This window comes from Toxotes jaculatrix, chromosome 6 (assembly GCF_017976425.1).
Source record: "Toxotes jaculatrix isolate fToxJac2 chromosome 6, fToxJac2.pri, whole genome shotgun sequence".
In the NCBI taxonomy this organism is placed as follows: domain Eukaryota; kingdom Metazoa; phylum Chordata; class Actinopteri; family Toxotidae; genus Toxotes; species Toxotes jaculatrix.
Genome location: NC_054399.1, coordinates 20,958,333 through 20,982,577, shown reverse-complemented (window position 1 = coordinate 20,982,577; position 24,245 = coordinate 20,958,333). Strand labels below are relative to the sequence as shown.

General features: G+C 41.0%; 1 protein-coding gene across 3 annotated transcripts in view; it reads right to left on the bottom strand.

Moving 5' to 3' along the window:
- Positions 1-24,245, bottom strand: part of bcar3 (BCAR3 adaptor protein, NSP family member) — a 44,731-nt gene that overhangs the window by 3,304 nt on the left and 17,182 nt on the right. Inside the window, exons 1-11 of one of the 3 annotated variants that reach the window (XM_041040967.1) lie at positions 17,679-18,059; positions 8,414-8,542; positions 6,859-6,984; positions 6,448-6,564; positions 6,028-6,263; positions 4,645-4,745; positions 3,897-4,031; positions 2,960-3,184; positions 1,886-2,532; positions 1,069-1,184; positions 38-209 (exon numbers count right to left, since the gene is read on the bottom strand). In XM_041040967.1, the coding sequence (XP_040896901.1) occupies positions 38-209; positions 1,069-1,184; positions 1,886-2,532; positions 2,960-3,184; positions 3,897-4,031; positions 4,645-4,745; positions 6,028-6,263; positions 6,448-6,564; positions 6,859-6,984; positions 8,414-8,542; positions 17,679-17,759 (2,085 nt within the window). In that variant the 5' untranslated portion in view covers positions 17,760-18,059. Of the gene's footprint in view, positions 1-37; positions 210-1,068; positions 1,185-1,885; positions 2,533-2,959; positions 3,185-3,896; positions 4,032-4,644; positions 4,746-6,027; positions 6,264-6,447; positions 6,565-6,858; positions 6,985-8,413; positions 8,543-9,679; positions 10,067-17,678; positions 18,060-24,245 lie in introns of those variants that run through there. The other 2 variants (XM_041040968.1, XM_041040966.1) reach the window with 2 other exon arrangements.

The following is a 24,245-nucleotide window of genomic DNA, read 5'->3' as shown; positions in this document are numbered from 1 at the left end:
CTCTGTGTGTGTGTGTGTGTGTGTGTGTGTGTGTTACCTGCGGCAGGTCCAGAGCTTTCATCAGGGCCGTGAAAGCGAACAGGTCGCCCACCGTGTCCTTCAGCTCCAACGCGACCAGGATGATGCGATTCAGCGTGGATGCCCGCTCCTCCACACTACCCGTACATCCCAGGATATCCACAGCAACACCTATCGCCATGGTGTGGTGTCTGGGAGAGACAGGAGGAGGAGGAGAATCATCAACACAACATAATGCCTGTGTCTGTTTTGCTCTGTCGGTTTCTGATCTGATCTTTCAGAGGCTGCAGGAGGAATGTTTTCCTTCAGCCTCCTCAGTGAATCAGCACCTGTAATCACTGCTGACATCATCTCAGTGTTCAGTTTAGTGCAGGCTGCTTATCTAAACCTGTCAAAACCAGTTTCCAACCTTCTCGGCTTGTGACCCCTTAAGATGAATGGTGATAAGCTGAGGTCAGTTCAGCCATACAGGGATTTTTCCTTCTTGGACCATTTAATCCCTTTTTCTTTAGTAGCTGATGTGGCCCTATTTCCACCTCCATTTACATCCATCTATTTAATTAAATGCTTAATACCCTGTCATGTCAACATCACAGAGCCACAGGTAATGGCTTAAATTACAGTTTACAATTCAATTTTATTGTTTAATTGAACAGTTTATTGGGTTTATTTATTCATTTATTCATATTTATATTTATTTTTTTTCTTGTTATAATTTTTTGTTTAGTGTAAAAAATGTTAGTTTTGTTTAAAGTGATGCTACAGCCAGAGCTTAGCTTAGCTTAGCATACAGACTGAAAAAAGGTTGAAACAGCCTGTCTGGCTCTGTTTGTTTCATTTGTACACAAATAGAAAGGTAAAATCAGCAATTTGTCACAGTTCCTTTACATGTTTATTGTGAGCTTTAGGTGTGATAGTGAACTTTTTTTTTAATATAGAGAGCATTACACATTTTGGAAGACTGTTATTTGATGGGAAACCTCCTCAGTGCTACACCGGTAGGTGCGGAGAAGTTGTTGTGTGTGTATATAACATGTGTATGATGTGTACCTTTCCATCAGGTCCAGTCTCAGCTGTCGACCGTGTGGCAGCGTCACCAGCTCCAGACCGGAGGAGACGCCCATCTGACCTTTAAGATCTGGAGTTACTCCCAGTATCCTGGCAACCTGGAGAACAAAAAAGGTTTTACGAGGGGCTGTCGATTTCATTTAGTCTTTTTTATCTTCCTCTCTTCTTCTCTGTCTGTGTGTGTGTGTGTGTGTGTGTGTGTGTGTGTGTGTGTGTGTGTCTGTGTGTGTGTCTGTGTCTGTGTGTGTCTGTGTTGTTTAGGCATAGTAGTTTGTTTGGTGGTGGGTTGTTTTCTTTCTCAGTGTCTGTCCTGCATCATGAGGATCATTTTATTGCAGCAGTTACATCAGCCACAGGACAGAAATCTAATTTTCAGTAGCGCACACAGACACACTGAGGATGTGTGTGTGTAATAGCAGCAGGAAACATGTTTACCTCCAGATTACACACACGTGTGTATATCTGTCTGGTGTGAGTTGAATTTTCTCTGCACCTGTGCTGATTGTCTAAAATAGGTGTGTGTGTGTGTGTGTGTGTATGTGTGTGTACATGTCTTTCTATGGTTGTGTGACAAATTTTGGTTTGAAACTTGTCATTGTGAGGACACTGTGGTCGGCCCTCACAACTTCAAATGTCTGTGTGAGGGTTCAGAGTTGATTTCAGCGTTCAGGTTAGAATTAGTTTAGGGTTAGGGTGAGGATTAGGCATTTAGTTGTGATGGCTAAGGTTAGGCTAAGGAGCTAGGAAATTATGTCGATAAGTGTCCTCACAACTATAGAAAAAACACTGTGTGTGTTACCTGGCAGTCAGCCATCAGCAGGTGTCTGGCTATACTGTGGTGATTGTGGCTGAGCAGCAGCTCCTTCGCTTTCTTCAACACCACCATCTCCAGTGGTTTGTTTTCTGGCGGCAGGAGTCGAGATCCGAACTCTGCTGGTCTGAACGTCGACTCCGTTTCAATGACCGGCCGCTGGAAACTGCTCCTCTCTTTGTCCCTCGTCTTATCCTTCTCCTCCTCCCTCCCTGCATCCTCCTCCTCTTCCTCGCTGGTGTTTTCTAAGGCTGCGATGGCGTGATGGTAGGAGCTTCTGTCCAGTCCTCTGCGACCTCCCGCCTCCTTGCCCTCCCCCTCCTCCTCTCTCCCTCCTTCCGCCTCTCTCCTCAGCCTCTCCACATAGCTGCAGGGCGGCAGCTGAAGTCCGAGGGCGTCGTCTGTGATGGAGTTTGGCGAGTTTGGTTCCTCCCACTCCAGCGGGCTGCAGGACCTCAGATCTGCAGGGCTCGGCTGCAGCTGTTCAGTCCGTCCTGCTATTGTCTCTGAATCTGGATAGTGAACCGGTTCAGGAGGTGAAGGTAAAGAACTGGAGGAGCTGTAGGAGTCTGCAGAGAGGAGCTGATGATGAAACTTCAGGGGCTTCACTGGAGGAACAGGAGGGCCTGTGGTGACTGTGGGACAATAATCACAGCATTGAAAGTTGCTTACTTATAATTCCTTTGCATTTATCCACTGGTTTATTTAAGAAGGATAATGACATTAACAAAGAGAGCTGTAAATATGTTAGAAAAATGTGCTGTTGCCCACATAATAATAATAATAATAAAAATAATAATAATAATAATTGTACAGAAACAATAAAACTGATATTAAAGCAGGATGTACAGGTAAAGATTCAGGGCAGTTAAAAAAAGTTAATGTCAATAAGGTCAGTATGTTCTATCCAGGGAAACTTTATGCAGCATTACGAAGCAGCTAAAGCACAAAACACTGAATCTAAATTAACTTTATAAAGCTAAGCTAATGTTCCCACAACCTGCACCGACTTGAGGGTTGATGATTTACTGCGTGTAAAGCTCTACGTGAATAAAACCTTACCTCCACTCCTCCATGTAGAAGAAGGACTTTCCACACATGTGGAATCCGGGGAAGGTGCAGCAAAGATGGAGGAGGCTGAGGAGGAGTCTGTGTGGCTGGAGGAGCTGGAAGGGGGAACCAGGGGCTGAAGGCAGGGGGAGCGAGGCAGTCGAGCCAGCGGCACTTTGCTGGGTTTGGGTGGCGGTTTAGGACACAGCTGGCTGTCAGATCCCCGGATCGCCTGGCCTGGAGACACACAAACAGCTCCATCATGACTTTATCACACAGTATGTTTTATCAGTTACGCCTGTTGCTTTATTTTTGGAACTAAATTTAATCAATATAGTAACTCCCTGATATTGGATTTGTTTAAAAAAAAAAAAAAAAGCTTTGTTGTATTTAAGACATTTTTTTTTTATCTCCGTTCTGTGACAGAACAAACAACACAATCTGTCTTTTATTTACTTTTTGATAATAAATTTGAATCAGAGAACCACAGTATGGACAAAAGCATGAGGTTAAATTGAATTTCCTATTTGCATGCAAACAATGGCAGGAGCAAATAAGGAGACAAAATCCACCTACACCTAAGTGGTACAGCGATTGAGTAATGTTAAAAGCCCCACAGAGGTTTTTAAAGGCCTTGGCAAGCAGAACAACTTTATTTTTAGCCATTTAGATAATCAGACTGCCCGGCCATTTAACTGCACTTCATTCATTCATGATTCAGAGGTCTGGAACCAGGCTACTTCATTTTATCCTCGACTCATGTGGTTACCCGCACTGATGTCTGTGTTTTCTGTTTCAAATCTGCCCTCCATAGAAATAGAGGGTGGATTTGTTCTTATTGTTTTGCCTTGTATCTCACTGCATTGAGTCTGTATGTATGAAAAGAACTATCATTAAAAAAAACAAAACAGGATTGCTCAGGCACAACACACAATATACATCTACTGACCTGCCAGAGGCTCTGCTGATCTCCGTGGGACAGAGGGGCTCAGTACCGGTTCACTGCCCGTCCGAAACACTGGAGACTTGGGGTTAGGGCTGGGAAGGAGCTGGTCAGGAGGCTGCTGGGGATGGGGTTTGGATCCTGCAGGATGGGAGGAGAGAAAACAATGAGAGCGGAAAGAACAGGAAATAGTGAAGATAAGTAAGGGTGGTTACAGAAAGAGGAGTGCAGAATAAAGGAAAGGAAGCGTGTAAACCAAAAGAGAAGAAATGAAGGGACATGAATAAAGGACAAGATGAGGTGAGCGTGAGAAGAGAGGGCAAAGTGTTCAATATAAAACAGACACGCTGATCACAAGTTGTTTTTCAGATTTTTTATACAGATTAAATAAATTCATAAAAGTCATACAGCTTCAAACTAGGATGTATCATCTATCGTCTGATCTGAAGGCAAATGTTCAGTGTTTTTTTCATGAAAAAATAAAACTAATGTATGTAAAGTAACTTATTACAGTTTATAATACCAGTTCGACCTGTTCATACACATTTTATGTAGTTGTATATATTTTATTAATTGTTCTTTTCTTTTTCTCTCCTGTGTCATCTGCTATGTCTGCTTATCTTTGCTTGTTGTCTTTGTTTTGAATTTATGTCCATATTGAATTTTCTGAACATTATTCAGCTCAGCAACCCTTTTCTGACGCGTGATCCGACAAGCACTTCATCTGAAGCATGCTACGACCATTTTTACTCACCAAGAGGTAAGAAGCTCTCTGACTGGTGCGCCTTGAGTGGGCGTCGCCTCTCCTGGACTTGATTGAGACTTGCTGGTTGGCTGCCACAGCGATCCTTCAACCTGAGCAGAAGAGGATGTTGGAAACTATCAATATCCATACATAACATATTCACATATTAACATGCATTAAGGAGAAATCAATTAAACCTATTTTGGTTGAATCAAAAGGTGAAGAATGTCAGAATCAAAGGTACATTACAAAGAAAGAAAGAAGTCCTCTGAAGACCAGGATATCAACACAGCCTTTTTTTCTTTATCCTTTCTCCTCTTATTTTTCTTTCCTTTTACTGTTCTTTCCTTCGCTATCTCTTTGTTCTGTTATTCTCTGGACCATATATTTATCTCTTCCTGACTCCCGCTCTGCCTCTTTACTCAGACAGATATGGACCCTGTACATTATGCTCCATGTACTCCTATGCAGCGTGAAATTACACACTTCTGTTCCTTTCAGCGGAAAAGTCGTACACCGTGTCTTTATTTATAGAGGACTTATGATACATTTGGAACATGTCGTATATACAACCTACCGCCTAGATGATGAATGTAAAGCTCAGGGCTGTGAGTTAAAAGCTTAAAAGCGGGAAGGGATTTAAAGGGGCTTGATTTAAGGCTTTTAGAGAGTGTGTGAGAGAAAGAGAAACAAAGACAGAGAATGAGATTGAGTAAAGGTGAGTCTCCATTATTTAAAGGCAGCACACAGCATGTCATTTGGTCTGTAGCCCACTACCCACTCTAAGTAATGGAGAAAAAAAAAACAGTTGTTAACATATATTAATCACAGAAAACAATTTACACATGCTCAATATATAATTGTCCAGAAACAACAAACAAACACATCATTCACAATGTGAAAAATACTTCATAAGAAATAAAACTCAAGCATTCAAAAGCTTTCAGTGAAATTATGAAGTGAAAGACTTCATTTAAAAAAAAAATGACAGCCTGTAGCTTCAGAAGAAGACAGACTGAAGCATGTTGCTACACAAGAGTTATGAAAAAAGTTATGAAAAATTAAACTGTTTAATGAAATATTTGGAACTGCAGTGAAAACAGGCTGGAATATTATTACTGCACTGTCAGATTTTTTCACTTTCACTCAAGAAAGGACTTTGTAAAATGAACCATGTATTTTATTTTAGAAGCTGATTGTATGTTTTGTATGAAACTTATGTTGCCAAATAAATGTGGTGCCCTAAAAAGTGTAAGATATGGGTTTGAAATGTAGTGAAGCAGAACAGCATGAAATGAAAACACTCAAGTACAAATAACTCATAGAAACCCACTCAAATCACTGGTTAATCAGTGTGCTTGTGCTGGTTTCTAAGAGTAGTTGTGTACCAACCTGAGCTGGCTGCCTCGGCCCATGCCGTTGTCCTGGCAGTGTGTGCTGTCGTGCACGGTGTGTGTGTTGTTGTGCGTGTGTCCGTTGGTGATGTTGAGGCTGAGACGTTTCTGACTCCGCCTCTCTTGTACCATAAGCCCCGCCTCTCGATGACCGCTGGATAATCCGTACTTTTCCTCCAAGCAGCGTAGCGGAAGGCCTCTGTTGATTGGCTGGAAGATTATGGCTCCTACCACCTTAATATATAAACATGCACACAGAAGAAAAGATGAGACAAACGCAACATGTTTTCTCGATCAAACACCATGACAGTGAAAGCTTTTTACTTCTAAATGTAAAACTGACCAGAGAAAAATCTGCTGTATCAGAGGATGTTTTTCATTAGGCAAGTTTGGTTCTAAAAACCTTGGCTGAACTCACCTGTGAGACAGGTTTTCTATTGCCGACGTAGTATCTAATAAGTGCAGGGACACTGTCAAACCCTTCTCTTTCTAGCCGGTACTCGACTCTGGAGTAGGCTTCATTCAGCATCACCACCTGAAGAAGAGATGGCATCAGTCAAGTTATTTATCATTTATTACTTTATTGTAGTTGCACTCTCATTTTATATTAAGTGCTAAAAAAAAAACCAATGGACTCAGAATATCGAATCTTACATTTACCATCAATAAATGATTTTCAAATTAAGGCTCAAGTAAATCAGGTTTCTGATGTGAAATTTGATGGGATATTTTTAAGTTGAAATGTGGGGAAGATGGAAAGGCTTTTTGATTAGAGACACTGGCATTTCTATGACACCACCTTTACGTTTGTGGCTGTACATGGTCTCACCTTCTTGTTGATTTTAAAGTGCTGGGCAGCATTTCGCCATTGGCAGGTCAGAACATAACTTCCTGGACTCGACAGTGAATCACGGATCAAGAAATCTCCATCACGCTGCACCAAGTTTTCTGCGACCTGAAACCATACAGAGTGTTATATATGGGCACACACACATACATACACACACAGAGGCACACACACACGCACACAGAGGCACACAGTGTTTGTTTATAGTCCAAACATTTAATTAAATCTAATAATGGTAGGCTGTTATACTGTTACCTTCTTTATGAGCTCAGTGCCGGCTGGTCTGCAGCAGTTACGTAAGACATGAAGATATTTAAAGCCTCAGCCTGTTACAGTATTTATACAGCAAGAAAAGTTTCATGTAGATTTCCACTAATGTTTCCTACCACTGCTTCCCAACCTTTTTGACCTGTGTCTCTTTAAAGGGATGATTTATCAGACAAAGCCGGTAAATGGACCTTGTGTTAACTTATGTGTGCTGAACATATGTGTATAGTTCAGACAGAAAAGTAAGTGGCAACAATTCTGATAAATGATGTATCGTTATTTTAAAGGCCTCAGTTTCTCAAATGAGTGAATTTGATGCTTTTTGTGTAGATGATATTAAATTGGACATATTTGGGTTTGGATGGCTGGTTAGAAAGAACAAACAATGTGATCACTTTTCTCTATTTTCTTACATTCAGACTCACTGATGATGAAAATAATCTTTAGTTGTAGACCTACTTGCAGACATAAAACTTTATACAAGTCTAAATATAAAACTCAGTAGTCACAAACCTCCAGTTGTTATAAAACAAGAATAAATGATTTCACTTCAAGGAATCAATACACAATTAGAAACTTGGACATTAGGAGGCACAAAAATCACAAACATGAGATTTAATTTCATGCAAAAGTTAGAAAGATGTTTTGGTTTGACAGGTAACAACAAATAAGCTGGAAATGTTTCTTCATTTTTCTATTTACATTTCACTCTTGTTACATTTGCTGCCTCTCTGTTTCTCTCTCTCTCTATCTCTCACAACGACACACTCAAAGACACACACAACCCTTTACACACACTTACAGACTTTAATTAAGCAAGTGTTTGTATAGTATATAATGGTAGTTTAGTTTAGCCAAAGGAAGCAGCTTATTAAAAATGATTACATCTCAGAGCTGGCTTTCACATGGAACACACAATCTCTCTCTCTCTCTCTCTCTCTCTCTCTCTCTCTCTCTCTCTCTCTCTCTCTCTCTCACACACACACACACACAGACACACACACACACACACACACACACAAAGACACACACACACATATATACACACTACACAGAGAGAGGCTTTTTAAACGCTGACCTAATGTTACAACCCCAGTCCTACAGCCGAGGCCTCTGTTTAAGCTCTAATCTTCCTGTACGCACTGTGTGTGCAGCATGGCAGCCTAATAATAGGTGATCTGGTTCAACAAGTTTTTAACCAGGCTTTTAAAGGGAGGGACTCATGACTCAGATTTATGTGTGTGTGTGTGCGAATGTGTGTGTGTGTTACCTGTCTGGGAATTGCTCCGTGGTACCATGCGTGGCTTCTCGGCTCCTCACAGTTCATCTTCAGTTCTTCCTCCAGCTCTCTGCGAAGTTTTTCTGAAGGACAGTCCAGAATGAACTGATCTCTGGAGAACTGCAAATTAAAAAACAAAAAAAACAGGCATCAGTGTCTTCATCCATTCATCAATATCTTTGACAACAGCTAATTAAAGTTAAATAATGAAATATTTAGCAGTTACAGGAGTAAAGCTGACGCTTCCAAACTTCAAAAACTCAAGACTGACAATGATCATAACAGTTTCATTAATTCACAAAAACAAACTGTACTGAGGTCAAAGCTCCAAAGTCACAGGTACAGCAATGGCATACAATACAATGGCATACACTACACAGAAGATGAAATGAAACATAAGATAAAGATGCAAGCTCTGGCAGAAAAGGTAGAGGAGATCTGGAGGGAATAGGAAGCTGATGTGAGTGTCTGGGGGGAATGAAACCACTGTTCTTCACCATGAGTGATGGTGATGGTGGCAGAGTCAGTGGTTCCCAACCTTACTGGACTGCAACCCCTTTAGTCACAATATAGACACTTTTAACATAGTTCAACATACTTATGTACACATTTAGAAATATCAGTTATATACAAGGAGAGTAATTATTAGTATGAGTACTTCTACTACTGCTGCACCTGCTGCTCCTACTCCTCCTCTATCTACTCTACCTTTATCATCACTACAAGTTTTATTTATAACATACATTTCTCTATGAGGCAAACTTCCAGTTGCTACTATTTAAAAAAACATAGCCACAGTTACAAACACATGACAAGGCAACACAACTAACGCACAATAGTTTAGTCAATTAAAACAAAAACATGCGTTCTGAAATTAAAAGCCTTGAGGCCAGTTTAAAAAAAAACAAAGTCAATTTTATTTTTCAGCCTAAAATTTCAGCATGTGAGAACAAATATGTTAAGACCTTTTAAAACCAAACTGATTGAAGGTCACCCAAAAAATAAAATGTCAGAAAGTCAGGGTGCACCATGGTATGAGAGGTAGAGACACACACGTGTATCACCTGACAGACGATGGGCTGATTGAGCAGTAAGTTTAATCCTCTGAGCCCAGAGAGTTTGGAAAAAAAGTGAAGGACAGAAAAATCAGGTAACAACCTGACAGGATGCAGAGTCAGCAAAAACACCTGCACCACAACACACCCCCACCACTAACACACACACACACGACACACACACACACAGAGACACACTTACGTGACAGCTGCTGGGTCTCTGCATCGTTGCCTCTTCCTCCCTTCTTCAAACACACACTTCACGGCAAACACATACAAACTCACACACACTTTGGTTTTTGTCCTTACAGTGTAACACACACATATCCTTTTCTCACACTTTGTCTCGAGCAACACTGGCACGCTGTGTGAATCCCGCTCGCTGTCTTCCTTTCTTGGCTTTCCACCCAGTGCCTCCTAACGTGATGTCATCGACATGACCCCACCCAAATGCCAGGGACCTGCCTCCATACACACCTACCTACACCTGACGTACATAAACACACACACACCGGAGTGACGCAGGCACCTCCCTGAACTTATCAGCTTACATTTTTTTTAACCTGTTCCTGAGAATTCACAGCTGAATCCTTCGGCCATATGCAGTAGATAGTCTGTATTTCTATTTCTTGCACTGTACAAAAACATTAGTTTCCTGTTTTATTCTGTAATTTAAGCAGAGCTTCTTGGTGGCAAGTTTTTATAAACAAAAATAAAACAAGCCAAGGACGCATCAGTATCCTGTTGAGACGCAGAAGTGGTGCTACAATGGATTTCTATTTGGATTTAAGTAACATATAGATATAAGATATAAGTAAAATTGTTTCTAATTGTCTACAATATCTGCAAAAAGTAATTCTATCCATTATAAGATTCCATGTTATATTCCTGTGCTGCATGAACATACAGTCAGAACTGGTGAACATGAACAATATATATTGTTTTTTTTAGTATTTCTATCGGTCCTACATTATTTAAAAAAAAAGAAGGTTCATCAGTGATCTTTGGCATCAAATGTCATGTTAGACAGTTCACTCTGACTTAGTGCAGTCACATACACACTGTCTGTCACATACACAGCCCAGTGTCATGCTCCAGCTCAAAACTAGAGGATGGTCCTGCTGCAGCTGATAATACTGCAGTGTATAGTTATAACCGAAAATTCTGCTCTTTCCCCTGGAAGTGGCTGGGAGCAGGCCCATGTGCTGCAGCTGTTCAAAGCTACCTGGTGCAAAGTGATCTTTAAAAAAAAAAAAAAATCCTGCCTGAGGACACTGAATGGTAGAGCCTTGAAGACTGAGGATCAACATGGAGGAGCTCTCTGGAGAAGACTTTGATCCAAACCCACATGGAATGAACAAGTTCAATGCAGTGAGCTACAAGGGGGCACTAACATCCACACACACAGATAGACACACAGACACAGACACACACACACACACACACACACACACACCTCTCTAAGGGAATTACTGAGCCATGTACATGAAATTGGAAATATGTCTATGAGCGCCCCCATGAAACTGAATCCTTGCGGATCCTTTCATTAATATACCACTCATTCTCTGCCTCTCTTTTTCTTATCTCTCTCTCTCTAAGGTCATTAGAATAGACCCCTCTGCCCTCAGTCTCCATGTCTCCATATATGACGGGAAATCGGCCTCTCCTATTACAGCTTCTACACGGAAAACAAAAGAACAGATCACAACAGGCACATGCAATGATTTTGTTTGTGTCTAGTTTGAAGCAGAGACACTGACCAGAGTGGTGTGACTTGTGTCGCATGTGTGTGTTTGTGCAGCAGTGGAAAACACCTGGGGCAGGAAAATTGAACTCAAGTCATTGAGTCACGTTCTGCAGCTGCATTGGTTTCACTGTATGGAATCAGATTCTATGTACAGTATAACTTACAGCCAAGTTTTGGGCCTGTACTACATTTTTCAGCCAAAAATGATCATAAATGACCCATATGAATCATGCTGATACACTATTATCTACCTAACAAAACTGTCTACATTGCATTAGTGCAGTGCCTTATTTTACCAAGTGTTTCTGTGGCAGGCTGATCACAGCAAACTAGGTGAAGCTACTTAAAAACCCTTTTGTAGGCTAATTTAATGGCATGGAGTCCACCTCAGACGTCTCATCAAATTAATGAAGACAAAACAGTATGCTGACTGGATCCTTTGGGGGGAAATGTCACATTGTTCATGTTGGTGATTCTTAATTCTCTCCAATGAAGCATTTCAGGGACCACGAGCTAAATTTGACACAGAAGTGAGGCTGAGATGATGCTCTGCTGTGGTTCAGAGGGGTGTAATATATCAAATTAAAGTAGCAGCCGTCTAACTCAGTTATTTTTATGATTTTAGGCTGAGGGAGGCAGGAAGGAAGAGGAAGATAAACTTGCTCTACTACTACTACTACTACTATCTTACAAAAGAGAAGATTTAGATGTTGTGTCACCTTTATTTTGTTTTGTTTTTCCTCCTCTGTTTTATTCTGTGTTGCATATCTGTTAAAATCAGTATGTTACAGCCACTAATGCACTGCCTGGGCAGCATGATTTTCCTGTTGTACCAGCGCAACGAACAAATTCAGACTGAATACGAGCTGAGCCGGATGAACGAAAAACACACTGTAAGAGCTGCTGGCTGTGTTCACTTTGTTTGGCTTGCATTGGAGCTCTACTACTACAGATGCACTGATTAATCACAATCACACCGGGGGTTATTACGTTCAATGCAATAGTCGCAGTAAAACGCCTTCACATCTGCAGTCGCACTGGCAAACAGAACCGATGACTGGTGGAGAGGGAGGGCTGTAGAGAAGAGGGATGCATGACAGCAAAGTGAAAAGGACGTAGAGTACTGTATATTTGAAGGGGTGAGTAGGGAGGGAGGGAATGGATGGATAATGTACATTACGAGGGAGCAACAGAGGAGTCGAAGAGCACTAAAAGATAATAGAGGAATGAAGGCAGAGGGAGGGAGGAGGTGACTAGGGATGGAAGGACTGACGGAGAGGAGAAATAAGCAATGGAAACGATAGATGGGAGTTTTTTTTTTTTTTACAGGCTGTCCTTTAATAAGAGCCTGCAAGATGATGTCACCCCCATTGAGCGGCGGCATTTATCCTGGACCAGGCTGTGTGTGTGGACCGCAACACAGCAGTAAAAGTACAGTGGACTGTTTCTGACCTGTCCTGTCCTGTCCTGTCTTTCCAACATCTTCATTTCCACCCCTCTTTTACTTCTCCTCTTTCTTTTTTATGACTTCTCGATTGAGCCATAAAGTCAAACACCTTCACAAAGTGAACGCCTCCAGCTGAGGTGAAATATGTGATATGTAATCCGGCGACACTGAGCCTCAGTGCACATGAACTGCTGAACCGGTTGTTTATCTGTAATCAGTGTGACGACAGGAAGACAGTTTGACTGTCATCATCCTGTGATTCTGACTGATACAGAGTGACTCACAGGCCGAATCAAAGTCAGGGGAGAAGGTTAAGTGTGAGTTGAAGCACAACCACAGGTGGGAAGTAACCACTTTCTAACACATTATAATGTCACTTTAACCAGATATGAGTGTTTATTAATGAATTTGTCTATAGCTATAATTCCTCCTTTGAAAACCAGTAAGTGGAGGAAGTTTTACTCACTACACCTTCATGAAGGCTGGTGCTTTAAATTTTACATTCATTATGAGTTATCTTCATTTAATTTTGCAGTTACCTGGTAAAAATCTTGTATCATAAAATGGCTAATTTATTTGCTGCTTTAGAAAAAAATATCTGCCAATTTAAGAATTGTTTCTTACTGTAAAGAACTGTATTCCTTAAACTGGTTAAACTGGCTGTTGTTTTTACTGGTGAAAAGCTCTGTATTTACTTACAGTGACTGAAGGATTTGAGTACTTCTTCTATAATTCAATATTAGAAAAAAGAACCTACTTTTCTGCCCACTAGTATCAGTTCAAAACATAATAAACCTCTTTGTTAAGGTTATTAATTTTCTTTTTTTATATAGCGACTGAAAATAGCAGTTTTAGTTCTACTGTGTTGTATCTGCGCCATATAAGACATTCTGTAAATGTAATTACAGTGCAATTATTGATATATAGTCACCAAAATAAAAATGTTCCTAGAGAGTGAAGATGAATACAGTGGGTTCAGCTCTCACTCTCACCTTCGCCATTTCTCTCAGCTTTCTAAAAAAGCTGACGTGCCATAAAAATAAGCTCTTACTCAGCATCAAGGTGCAGCAGTTTTTACCTCCACTAAAAACAAAGGGAACTGTTCAAAAGGATTTCAACAGTGATTGGATTTTCTTTGGATTTCCTGGATTTTACACAACAACAGAAAGGTTGTTTTTTTTGTTTGTTTTTTTTTTAACTCTCTAAAGGTTTCAGTGTTTATGGTGGAGATGGGGCATGGACATGGACATGAGTTAGAAACCAGGTCTTTTGGTTGCTGTGACAATCCATTCTTGTGTAGTGGTGACCAATCAGAATCAGCTGTGCTAAGCTGCTTGTCCTTTGAGCTCCGTGAGGTGAAGACAAATAACCTTTGAGCATAATAACTCCTCATCTCACACACACGTGCACATGCAACACAACAGTGGGCATTATAATCCTCGTCTTGCCCAAATCCTCGATGAACTGTGTTCTGATGAGAGTTGTGTCCAGCATCATCGATTTAAGCTGACAGGAGCCTGAAAGCTGCCTGAGGTAGAACAGTAAAACGTGCTATGACACAGTTTAGAAGAAGAAGCTCAGTTTTAAACCACGTTAGCAGCAGAACAGCATTTGTGCCTCTTGAAGTTTTGACTTTCAAAGTCAAGTGGTACCAGCCTCAAGCTTCAATCTTGGGATTTTAATGACTTAAAGAGGTGGATTTTGATAACCATCAAAAGCTTTCTACAAGGGACATCATCATCATTAAAATGCTGTACCAGCTGCTTTATGTGGTATTTCCTCTTCTCTTCTTCTGTCTCTCCCTTTCTCTTTCTGTCACCCCCCCCCCTCCTCCTTGTGGCACTGTCTTTTTCACTGTCTCCAGCAGCTGCATGAATCCATCCAGCTGTCAAACAAACTCAAGGGGAAGTTTTGAAAAGTAACAAAATGAATGCAAACTGTCAGCAGCGCAGCTACAGCAGAAAATAAAATCCAGGAGAAAGGCGAAGAAAAACTTTTGGATGCTGCATGATATTCAGCAAAAACTTTTTTATTGCCTCCACCTCAAGTGACACGCAATACTGAGCAAATTCAATGAAATGACATTCCTTCTATTCATTTTTTTTTTTTGCCTCAGTGCAGTTAAATAATAACCAGAGGGAGGAGGCCCAGTCTCCGACTCTGACACCTGATTGGTTGGACGGTCTCAAAGCTAACGGAGGTTGGTGGTTGTGAATCTTTTGATTTCTGCATCTCTTCATCTTGAGTCCATCATCACAAGGTCCCCACCTTTCCTGTTTACACACAACTAAATAGGTGCTTCTTCCTGTGTTTAGGCATCTGATTGGTCAGTCTAGGACAACTACATCATTAGTACCATCTCTGAGATACTGCAGTGTAGTGGATACATGTGTGTTTTTCTACAGTAAATTTAATATTTGATATTTTACTTGACACCAGACTCACTACCAGACGGGGTTCCAAAAATTTTGTGGAAAGCCTGAAACCAGAGGAGGGGAGGCTGTTGTAGCAGCATATAAATTCACATAGTGTTGGAATGAGATGTTCGGCATGCATGCATGAGTGTAATACTCAGGTGTCGGCATACTTTTGGCAGTGCAGAGTATGCGGGCTGAGGATTTTTAACTCTTAGTGCTTGATGTGCTAAGTGTTAAAACGTTCTCAAACTCTCAATAAATTCCTTTCCATTGTACCGAGAGAGAAAGTGAAGCTTATGCAGCAACTAAAGACCAACGATAGACAAAGAGCTTTTTCATGTACAGTGTGTTTATTTTTGTGCAATAGGCTCTATTCCCATGGGAGCAAATATAATCTCTATGTATACAATCACTGTGCTGCTGAGCTTTGTTTAAATATAACATACAGCATATAAGATAATTTGCAGAATCTCCTATGTTCCCTCTGCTCCTAACTCTGTCTTACACTACGCTTTAGGATGCTAAAGAGGCCAGTGGGGTTGATCACGACTGAGAATACTGGTACAAGTAACTTGCAATACACAGAATCAGACGTGGCCTCTCTTTGGTTAACTGGCGATCTCCCAAAGAGACAGATGGAGGAGAGAATGAAGAGGGGAATGGAATAAAACCCCAGGCTTTTTGGAATCACAAGTAAAGACACGGGGAAGACATGGAGAGAGGAGAGAAAAGCAAGGTAGAGATGAAGGGCAGAGGGAAGGCAGTGATGCAGACGACAGAGCAGTAGTGAGCACTGAGTCCCATCAAAGCCACCTATACAGTATTAACTGACTCTCTGTAAAGAAACCTATCAGCCTATCAGATCATTGTGAATCATTGGTCATGTGAGGCAATGACATGATGTCTGAGGTAGTGAGGGGATTCAGCGTTATAGCATGACTCCAATCATTTCTTGATGAAAACTTTAAATCACTTCACTGCTAAACGTTTGTCATGAGCAGGCATAGCTGATTAGAATTTCATTTGGCAGAGTAAGCCAGTGGTTTTATGGTCAAAGATATAAACACAAAAATGTCTCAGCGATTGCAGACTATTCTTTCAGTTACACACATCTGATATTAAAACATGACCATTGATAATAAACAGCAGGGATAGTGAACAATCCAATGAAAATTTACAGCAGGTGTTCACATGTGTCACCAACCTGTTTTCTCTCTCTACCATTTGCTCTGATTTATTTATTTTTTTTTTTAAAAACTTCTATATTTTTGGACAAAATCCACAACAATGTTACGTCTGAACTGCTCACAAGCACTAATTGTGTTGTTTGCTCGTGGGACAAGAGTCATCATCATTTTATTATATCCTGGCAGGTCAATCAGCTCGCTAAATAAACAACCCACCCAGAGTAATTTTCTTCAGTTTTGTTTACCTTTTACCTTTATAGTACTGCATTGTAATGAATTTTGTTGTGTTGTTAGAAGCTGTTTAGTTTAAAATGAAATGAATCAAAACAACTAAACTCTGTGCAGATTCTATTTCATGTATGTGAGAATGTGAATGAGATCTGATCTAATCTTAAGTTTTTCCTCACAGTCCCCGTCCTCGTTGCCTGTCACGTGACATGCATTTACATGTTGCATTAACATGTTTTCATTTATCCGGACACAGACTACACTTAAACAGCAAATGTGAACAGGATCACAAAGGCACAGAACTAACCATCTCCCAAGTGATCTACACAGGGACAAACAGCATCACCTCAGCCTGCTGCACCGCTGCTCGCTCCATCCAATCATCTTAATGGCCTTCATATATTTCACTGACGTCATAAAGAAGACAAACTATCACAAGTTAGTAATTTATCATCCTCACGAGGACTATTGCCCTTGTCCTGGTACCTCTCTGGCCATAACTATCTGTGTCTCACCCTTGCCATCACACACTGCCTTGTCTGTCTGCCAGCTGAGCACTAGTTATGGATGAAGCCAGCTATATATCTCGCACTCTACCACAGTCAGACAGTCACACAGTTGGTCATTTATGAGAGCGTCTGGTCCGAGTAATAAAAGCCCAGTGTTCAACTCACACAGAGAGTGAGGGACAGAGGAGGACTATTCAGTGTGATTAGATTTTGTTCAGGCTGGAAGTGTAACCATGCACTTTCAGATAGTTTTCTAAAATATGGAGTTATGTCTTTTTAATTATGCCTTTTTCCAGTGTCTCACTGTGGACTGCCCAGTTTCCTGTGGTCTCCTTCAAAAAAAAAAAAAACATCAGCAGATGAAGGAGCCCTGAAACAAATCTCCCAAATGTGATGGGATTAATTCTCTAAAACCAAATGTACTACCACTTCAGGCTCAAATTAAAACACACACTGAAAGGGCAATACAGCAGCAACACTTAGGATAACGCACTGCATGAAAGCTGCACAATATAAGCATGCACAAAAACACATGCACGGGTGCACTTGCCATAGAGGATTTCACACACAGGTAAAAACACAAACACTGATATAAAAACACTTGCACACAACACAGGTAATCAATGCTTGCACGCATCCTCACACACACCCTCCTGTTTCTCTCACCTTTGCCGTAATGACAGAGTTCTTGTGGTAGAAGCAACACAGAGCTGCTGTCAGGGTTTTGAGGTTGCATCGCTCTGACATTCTTACTAACTTTCCTTTACTGCCAGGACTAACTGCTGCCTCCGGCCACCTTACTTCAGCCGTAAACACCAGCTCGGGTCACCTTTACTACAGACCCAAACCGTGATTCGAATGACTGACAGGTCTACGAACGATTCACATTTGGAGGAAAAACTTCCCTCACAGAGTTAAAAATACTAAAGAGGACTAAACAACTTGCAGTGCTGTCAGACTGATTTACATAAACTAGAATAACTGAGAATCTTTGAGAGAAAAAAGTCTGTCAACCTAGGATCCCAGTATTTCCATCATGCCAGTTACTGTCTCCCTCTGTCATCTCCCCGTGTCTCTCCTCCACAGTCCCCTGCAGAGTGAACCCTCCACTGCTCACTCTGCTCCACTGATCCTTCCTCACACTTTTTTCTTTTTTTTACTCCGCCCTCCCCAGCTCCACATATGGGTGAGAGACAGACCCATGTGATCTGGTTTGAACAAATCAAATGTGGACTAACTAGGAGTGGCCCAAAGGCAGCCCGTCTCTCCATGAAAACACATGGATGGACAGATAGATGCATAGATTGTTATGCATATTCTGCACCAGCCACAGGGCACTAACACATGTTCAGTGCCTCATCTTCACTACATATCACTCTTTGTAATTTCTGTGTCTCTTGTGTTCAAGATAATTTGCATCTAGGGCAGAAATGAACAATTATATTCATTACTGCTGATCTGACGATTATTTTGTCAATTCAAGGATTAGTTGACCAAACAACATCTACTCATCTTTGAAAAGCCGCAGCCAGTATATTTTTAGCATTTTTACTTTATGGCTGGGAAGTTTCTGCACCGTATTTTACAGAGGTCATCTGTCAATCAAGCTGAGCGTTCTGCACTGTAATTCAGTGTAATTCTGTTTGAGCCTCATGTTTACTGAGTTTCTCTGACTGGCACTCCTTTCTTTGACTGCAGAACCTTGCTTGGTACCACTGCTCTTCCAGAAAAAAAAGAAGAAGAAAAAAAAAAGGTTCTTCGTCTGTTTATTGCAACCAGACTAAAAACAGAAAATACATCACTTCCTGTGTTGCCGAAAACTTTTCCAAGGAAATAGCTACCAGACACTGACGGCAACCATGTAAAAACATTTAATGGCAAAAGGCTGTAGGTTCAGTCACTGTTGTGGACTTGAAAAGAATCCACAACAGTCCTGCATAAGTGTCTAGACAAGAGGAAAGAGTCAGCTAGGTGTGTGTGTCCTGCAGGGTGACACTGATAAATAGCTGGCCATTTGTGTTACTTAATGACTGCTAAGCAATTACACCCACACACTAGTTAAGTGTCGTGGCTTTCCCACCAGTTCACACACACATACAGACATATGCACTCTCACATGGGCACCACATACACACAGGCACAACTACACTTACAGAACACACAGCAGTGTGCAAATACAGAAAAGGTCCAAAACAACCATGTGTACACACAAACAGCCAGATACATCAACAAAGACACAAACGCACACTGAGGGTGACACCCCAGCAGCAACCAGTTAAAGGAATATTTCGCCGCAGGAAATGGAGCCACTAATTACAGTATGAACTCTCTGAGGATCCACGGAGGAAATCCATGTAGAACATTCCCCGGGGCACCACACAGCAACACACACACACACAACTGCCAACCACAGCACCCCCAAATCACCAGCTAGGCTAAATGTCCACCTTAAAATACACACATCCGTTGCTCCAGGAATGCTCTGGAAAAACAGCGAGGGACAGAAATCGGCGAGCTGAGGTTCTATGTTTTCTATTTCTATCTGTTTGTTGTTTCTGTCAAATGGACTACGGAAGGGAGAGCTGTCTCAGCAACTTCAGTGGACAAAATGGGGGAGAAAGATTATAATTTCTGTTATTTAAAAATGCCAAAAATTGTATTGAATATGTAGCACTATTTTACATATGTAGTTTATTGTACAGCCCATGATCCTGAAATAAAAGGTTCTGCATCTGGTGGCGCTAGAAGCAACAAAATGCATAGGTGCGTACTGGATCTTCTTCATCACAGGTTTGTGGGAAACAAGAACTGAACAGCGGTTTCTTGTGTGAAAGTTGCGTGTTTTGTCGACCCATCCATCCACAGTGTTGCTCTGTATACTACGCAACCTGATTTGCTCTTTTGCTCCTGTCATAATTACAACAGCTGCTGGAGGTTGACCCTCAATAAAATGTAACTATTGGTCATAATCAGGCAATTGCACAGACCATCTATGGGCCCTTTTTTTTTTTTTTTTTTTTACAGGATGACAGTCTCAGTAAAAGAAAAATCAGGGGATCACCAGACTCATTATGATTCATTTTGTACCATTAACATCTGATTAAAATTTCATGGCAATCTATCAGATAATTGCCAAGATATGTCAGAGTGGACCAAACTGACCAACACTGTCATCCCTAGAGCAAACATAAAACAAATGGTCAAAGTAGTTAAATCAAAGTTAGTCAAAGTTTTGTTTTGAACTCTTCTTGAACGTTTGTTGAACCTTTTACAGACCCTTTTTGGACTCTTTGGACTTTAGCTCATTAAGTTCTGTTAGTAGTTCCTGTTTTAAGTCAAGTTATTCTTTTTGTCTCCTCAGTTTTGGTTGTGTATTTCCTGTTTTATTTTGAAGTCTTGTCCCTTGTGTATCTTGTCTTACTACTTCCTGTCTTTGTCTAGTTTCCCTCCTTTTGTGATTGTCTGCCCCGCCCTAATTGGTTTCACCTGTTACCTATTACCTCATGTATATAAGCCTCGTTGTTCCTCTGTGTCCTTGTCAGTTTGTCTGTGTCTGTTCCTGAGTTTGCACCTGAGTCTGTACCTGTATTGCCTTTGTTCATTCCTGTGGAGTTCCTGTTCCCTGCCCATGTTCTCCCCCTGGTTTTGTCTCCATAGTGTATCCCAGTGTTTTCCTCTGGATTTTCCTCTGCACCCAGCTTGATTCAGTAAGGACATTTGTATTTTTGTTTAGTTTTGTTCCTGACCCTTTTTCTCCACGTGTGGATGATTTTCAGTTGTTTCAGTTTTTTTCTCTGGCCCTGCACTGTTCCAGTGTTTTTGAGTTTAATTAAAATATTTTTAGTTTACTCATCTGTCTGTCTTGGAGTTACTGCATTTGGGTCCTCTTCCCTCGTGTTCCTGACTGCCCACCCTGACACTTAAATTGCCATGCACAATCTTCATGCTATGCTGTAAAAATCAAATTAATAATGACACAGTACACTGAAGCAGGATTTCAACATGTAATGGGGCTTTAAATAGAGTACATCATTGGGTTTCTTGACACTGGCTGAAGGTTTTGTTGACAGGAATGGGATTTTATTGTCAGTCAATGGTATGATATCATGCAACAGTCAAAGCATCACTATCTTTTTTACCAGTTAAGCAACACTGTGTTTTAACGCCAGAGAATAAATGTCAGTGACACTGGTGTTCACCCACAGGGTGAGTATGGATGCGTGTGTGTGTTTGTAATAGGTCACTGATCAGTAATGGTCTGTGATCTTGGCGACAGTCATATTGATTGGTGCAACGTGATATTACTACATTGCCTGAGCCCCCATAAAATCAGTAAAAATGTGTATATCGTGGGTACAATATATTTCATGTGGCTCAAAAAAGAAACCAAACCATAAAGTGTTTTAACGTTTTCTGCCTTAACTCTTAAGTTTTTTGTTGACAAACAGTAAATGTAAATGTTAGCTGTGGTCTAGACTCTGCAGACAGTCCTTTAGTAAGAATCTGGATCCAGACCTGTTTCATACTAAGTACTCTGCAGTTTATGAGTGTTATATTAAAAGCATGTAATATGATTAGCTTGTACAAGGCTCTTAGAGATGCTTAATAGTGCTACAGGAGGTTCCCAAAAACATGGTATATGCTTTCATTTCTCGTCTTTGTTTACAGTGTTGTAGTTTTTAAATTGACTAGCAAGATAAAACATATGGTGAGAATGGGGAAAAAAAATTGTTTTTGTAACCACAGTTGTCACTCTTCAGTCTACAGTGTCTACAGTGAGCAGCTACTTCAGTGAGAGGCTGCTTCGCCCCAAGACAGCGAAGGAGCGAGATCTCAGGTCCTTCCTTCTTGCTGCCGACTGTGCAACCAGCTGTGTTGAGTAGACCACATGTGCGTGCGCGCGCGCACACACACACACACACACACCAGACTATCTCAGGTTCAGCACTGTGAAGTAATCCCCTTCTGCTGACACTCTCTATGCTGTCTAGACTGTCTATTCTGTGTTCATACTGTGTACAGTGGTTCAATATGGATTAGAAAGCTCTGATTTAGACACGTGTCTTGTTCCTGTATGAATGCTACTAGTACTATGTACATCGTGCATGACGACTATAGCAATCCTGACTTTCCTCAAAGACACATATGGCACCACTGGAGCACGGTCCACAGATGGAATTACCACTGAATCTAACAGGCTTACTGAAGATAGATGATTGTGTTATGATGTTCATCTACTGAAGCTAGCTGCTTATAGGCTGACAAATTGACTGATTGACTGGCTGTCCAGCATATTGACAGGCAGACTGACACACTCGCAGGCTGGTTGGTGGAGCGGAATAGTTGGCTAGCAGGGTGACCAGCTGGTTGGTGGTTTGCCTGGTAGCTATTTAAGCTCATGCTGGCTGGCTGACAGACTGGTATGATGATCCTGATGAATGTCACACTGATCCTGATGAATGTCACACTGCTGTTTGGACTCCTAACTATGCTGGCAGACTACTGATCTATTTACAGTTCTCAGGCTTTGAAGGTTTTTATAATGTAGTACCTTAATTTTACCACTAGAGTGCACCAGAGTTCATCTTTACCCTTTAGTACTCCTTTAACATTTACACACAACACCAGGATATATGGTGCTGTTGCTTTCTGATTGAGCATATTGTGTGTGTGTGTGTGTGTGTGTGTGTGTGTGTGTGTGTGTGTGTGTGTGTGTGTGTGTGTGTGCGTGCGTGCGTGCGTGTGTGTGTACTGTATGCTGTAAACTGTCATCCACTTTGGGAGTTGAAAGCCACTGCAACCCAAGACCACACACACGTACACACACAGAGCATTATTGTTTCTTAAAGCTCTCTCGTGAGGGTGTAGAGCAACTGGATGTTTGCAGCTCAAAGAGAATGAAAGAGAAAGAGCAAAAGAGGGAGAGTCTTTTAGAAAAGGCTCAGTGAAAGAAGAGTTGTGTTCATTCTGAACACAGAGGATCAACAGGAGAAAGGACTATGTTTCTTTATTTCCCTCTTTATCTCTTTTTTTCTTTTGCAGCCATCAAAGACTTTACTGATTTACCAACCTGCCACCTACTGTAAAAGAAGGAATTTTGTCATTATAAGTGATCAAATTTAGTCTTAATTGATTATGGAGTTAATAAAATACAATTTTAGTTTAATGAGCTCCAACTGACTAATCCAACACAATCAAAATACTTAAACACAATGAACATTTTCAGCTCACTTTACTCATTCAGCATACACAGGAAACATTGCACCGACCCTGTTTGCCACTTCAGTCTTAACTTTTTGATCTGGCTGAATTTACCACACTGTTACTGAATGTTGTATTTTTTTTCTACATTTATTGTATAGTACAAACATTTATTGTACAGTACAAAGCACTAAATTTGGTATGTAAACTTAAATATTTTGGAGAGGAAATGCTGTATCTTTTTTTTTATTTTTTGATATTGCAGTGAGAATCCATTTTCTCCATATTGGATGACTCCAACAATGACTGCATAAATCTTCACTTCCAGCTTCTTGATTTTTCCTACCTGTGTTTCTTCTCAGTGGAGTTATGCATCCTAACAATGAATCCAGCTACAACTTCATGGTTTTATGACCATCCCAGACAAAGTTTTTGAAAGCTTTCTCAGCTAACTTTCATAGAGTACTTGTCTTTCTGTTCTGCCCTAATTTCTGCTCCACCCTTTGTAGTGTAATTTCAGTAACAGTGATGCAGGTTTTAATCAAACAGCAATCAGCTCAAAGATAGGTTGACTTCCTTTCTGTGAGGGGAACCAGCTAATGGGGCAGAATTTAGACATCAAACAGCTCTGGAAATGAGCCTGTCCATGAGCAGAGAAACTAGCCAGTCAGACGAGAGGATATCTTTGTACAATTGTTCTCTACGGACACTTCCTTCCCTGCACACATCCATCCTACACATTAGTACTGTACCTAATCGATGGCCTGATTGCACTAAACAATGCAAGGCTCACTGCACTGACACACCATTAATGTACTTTTGACCTTTTACTACAGGAAATGACACAGAGCACCTGCACTGTCTGTTACCGTCTGTGCTTGTGTGCACACATGGACGTATGTGAGTGTTTTCATCCACAGTGGAAATGCAAACACACCTGGAGTGTCAGAGCTGACAGCTACACTTTCACACATATTATATAATACCTGGGATACAGTAGCTCCATATGTGGTCAGTACACACACTGTTGAC